Source organism: Micropterus dolomieu, linkage group LG08 (assembly GCF_021292245.1).
Source record: "Micropterus dolomieu isolate WLL.071019.BEF.003 ecotype Adirondacks linkage group LG08, ASM2129224v1, whole genome shotgun sequence".
In the NCBI taxonomy this organism is placed as follows: Eukaryota; Metazoa; Chordata; class Actinopteri; order Centrarchiformes; family Centrarchidae; genus Micropterus; species Micropterus dolomieu.
The window spans coordinates 3,556,193-3,558,346 of NC_060157.1; the positions used below are offsets into that span (position 1 = coordinate 3,556,193).

The 2,154-nt window shown below is 36.9% G+C and overlaps 1 protein-coding gene across 1 annotated transcript in view; it reads left to right on the forward strand.

Annotated features, from left to right (window-relative positions):
- Positions 1-2,154, forward strand: part of cdh28 (cadherin 28) — a 53,576-nt gene continuing 51,422 nt past the window's right edge. The window contains exons 1-2 of the mRNA XM_046057461.1: positions 1-124; positions 1,132-1,246. Of these exons, the coding sequence (XP_045913417.1) occupies positions 74-124; positions 1,132-1,246 (166 nt within the window). The 5' untranslated portion in view covers positions 1-73. The remainder of the gene's footprint in view (positions 125-1,131; positions 1,247-2,154) is intronic.

A 2,154-nucleotide genomic window follows, 5' to 3' on the forward strand; every position in this document is an offset into this window, starting at 1 on the left:
ATAAAAATAATTAATTTCACTGTTTTTCTTTGACTTTCATTGCGAGGAATATTGAAAGAGGATTTGCAGACAAATGGGGACCGTTGGCTTCGTGTTGTTGGCAGTTGTGATTGTCATTTTTAAGGTGAGGTTTCCTGCTGTCTTTTTAACTCAGCACTAACTTCCAAACAGCTTCCAGTCATTCCAGTCCCTCAGTGTGCAACTTAAAACAACTGGTGGTTAATGTAATAACTCATTTACATAATATACAATGCTATTTGGATGTTTTTGGAAAGCTTTGTTAATGACATTTTTGCTATTTTTGTTATGCAGCAACCAGCTTCTTATTTCAGTAAAATCTCATTTTTATTAGATTCTGCAGTGTATTTAAGTGAACAGAAATAGGTGGATGGGCAGGGTGTTAATGGAAAAATGATATTTTAAAAAGTGCTGCTTCATCTATGTAAATAAAACTGAATTGAACATGTGATAAAAAAATAATGTTTCCATAAATGTGTTAAAACCCTAACATACAAGACAGCTGAAAGTCGCCGTTTAGTCGTCCTTCCCTTCTGTTGACGGCGAGTCCATGGGTCTTCACGGGCCGTCACTGTCTATTTTGGCAGCGGTTTTTATGTTGATTGTTATGAGATTTCTATGTTGAAAAACAAAAAAGATATTGACGATCGAAACGTGTCGTATTGCACTTTTAAGACGGTCCCTTATGCCGTCTGTAGTGACAGGTTTATTGGACAGACTGCATCTTGACTGCATCGTCTTCTTTGGTGATTTTGAGTTAATCAAAACTGCGAAAAGTGACGTTTACCTAAATTAGCTCTCCAACATCCCAAAACTGGGAGAATCGGAGGTTTTTAAACAGAGATATTGAAGGTAACAGCCACGAAAACTGACAAATGTTGAATATTAAACTAACTTCATCCCGGTCAAAAACAAGACGTCTGAAGATCTCCCCTTGTTATCTTAGTACTTGTGAGGAGCACATTTCACTTTTTTTTTTCTGCACAATTTATAAACCAAATTTAAAGATTGATAAAAATAAATATTGACAAGACCCAGACTTTTTATATTAATTTCACCATTTCCAATACATCTGGATTATAATTCATTAAAATGCTGTTTTTCTTCTCCTAGGCCTCAGATTCAGTGACTGCTGAGGAGATGACATGTTTACCCGGATTCGGGTCAGAAATGGTCATTTTCAAAGTGACCAGAAAGCACCTGATGCCGGGCACAAGACTGGGCAAAGGTCAGAACCAACCAGGGAGCTGTTCTCTCACTCGTTTGCTAATACACTGTTCATTTCCAACATCTTTATATCAGGAAATAATTTGTATAGGTTACAGTTTACTGGAAGGGGTTATATATTCTATGTTTTCATTATACCATAACTTTGAAAAATAGATTAAATTTTTGTGTTTTGTATGTTTATCACGTCTTGAGTCTACTGTCTTTTTTTTCTTCTTCAACTGTCTCAGCACAACATCTATCTGCCTTCTGTGCTGTGGTCTAGTGTGTCTCAATGCAGATACTTCTGTTAGTATCCTACACTTACATGCAGTACACTGAGTACACTATGTACTTACTTGTGTAGTGTGTGAATTTCATCAGGGTAATATTATCTCAAATCAAACACTGGCCTTGTGCACTAACCAGAAATGACGAATGCAAGATTTGACTGCTTCTTCTTTATGGTGAATTGGAACTGAAAGGATCATTATTGCCGACACACTTTTTGTGTGATCGTCACATCTTTGCTTGTGTAAGGCTACATCCACACAACTACGTATTTGTTTTAAAATGCAGACCTTTTGCTGTGTTTGTACAAAACGGCAAATCCCGCTGACATATAAACTGTGTAAACTCATCTGGGACAACCAAAACGGCTGTCCAGTTGGATCCTTGGTCTCGATTAGCTGGTTGATGCTGGGTTTTGGCTGTGTTAGTAGTATGTTCCTGGAGAAGTATGATCTGCTGCTGATGTTGGATACTATTGAAATCACAACCTAAAAACGAAAACAATAGTTGGGCATTCAGGCCACATGGAGTTTTAACAAAGTCTCTGTTACCTTTCATCAACAAACGTTTCAAATAGTCTCATTTTTCCATGCATTAATTTCAACTATCAACTAACTTTTGTGTGTAAAATTAGCTGTA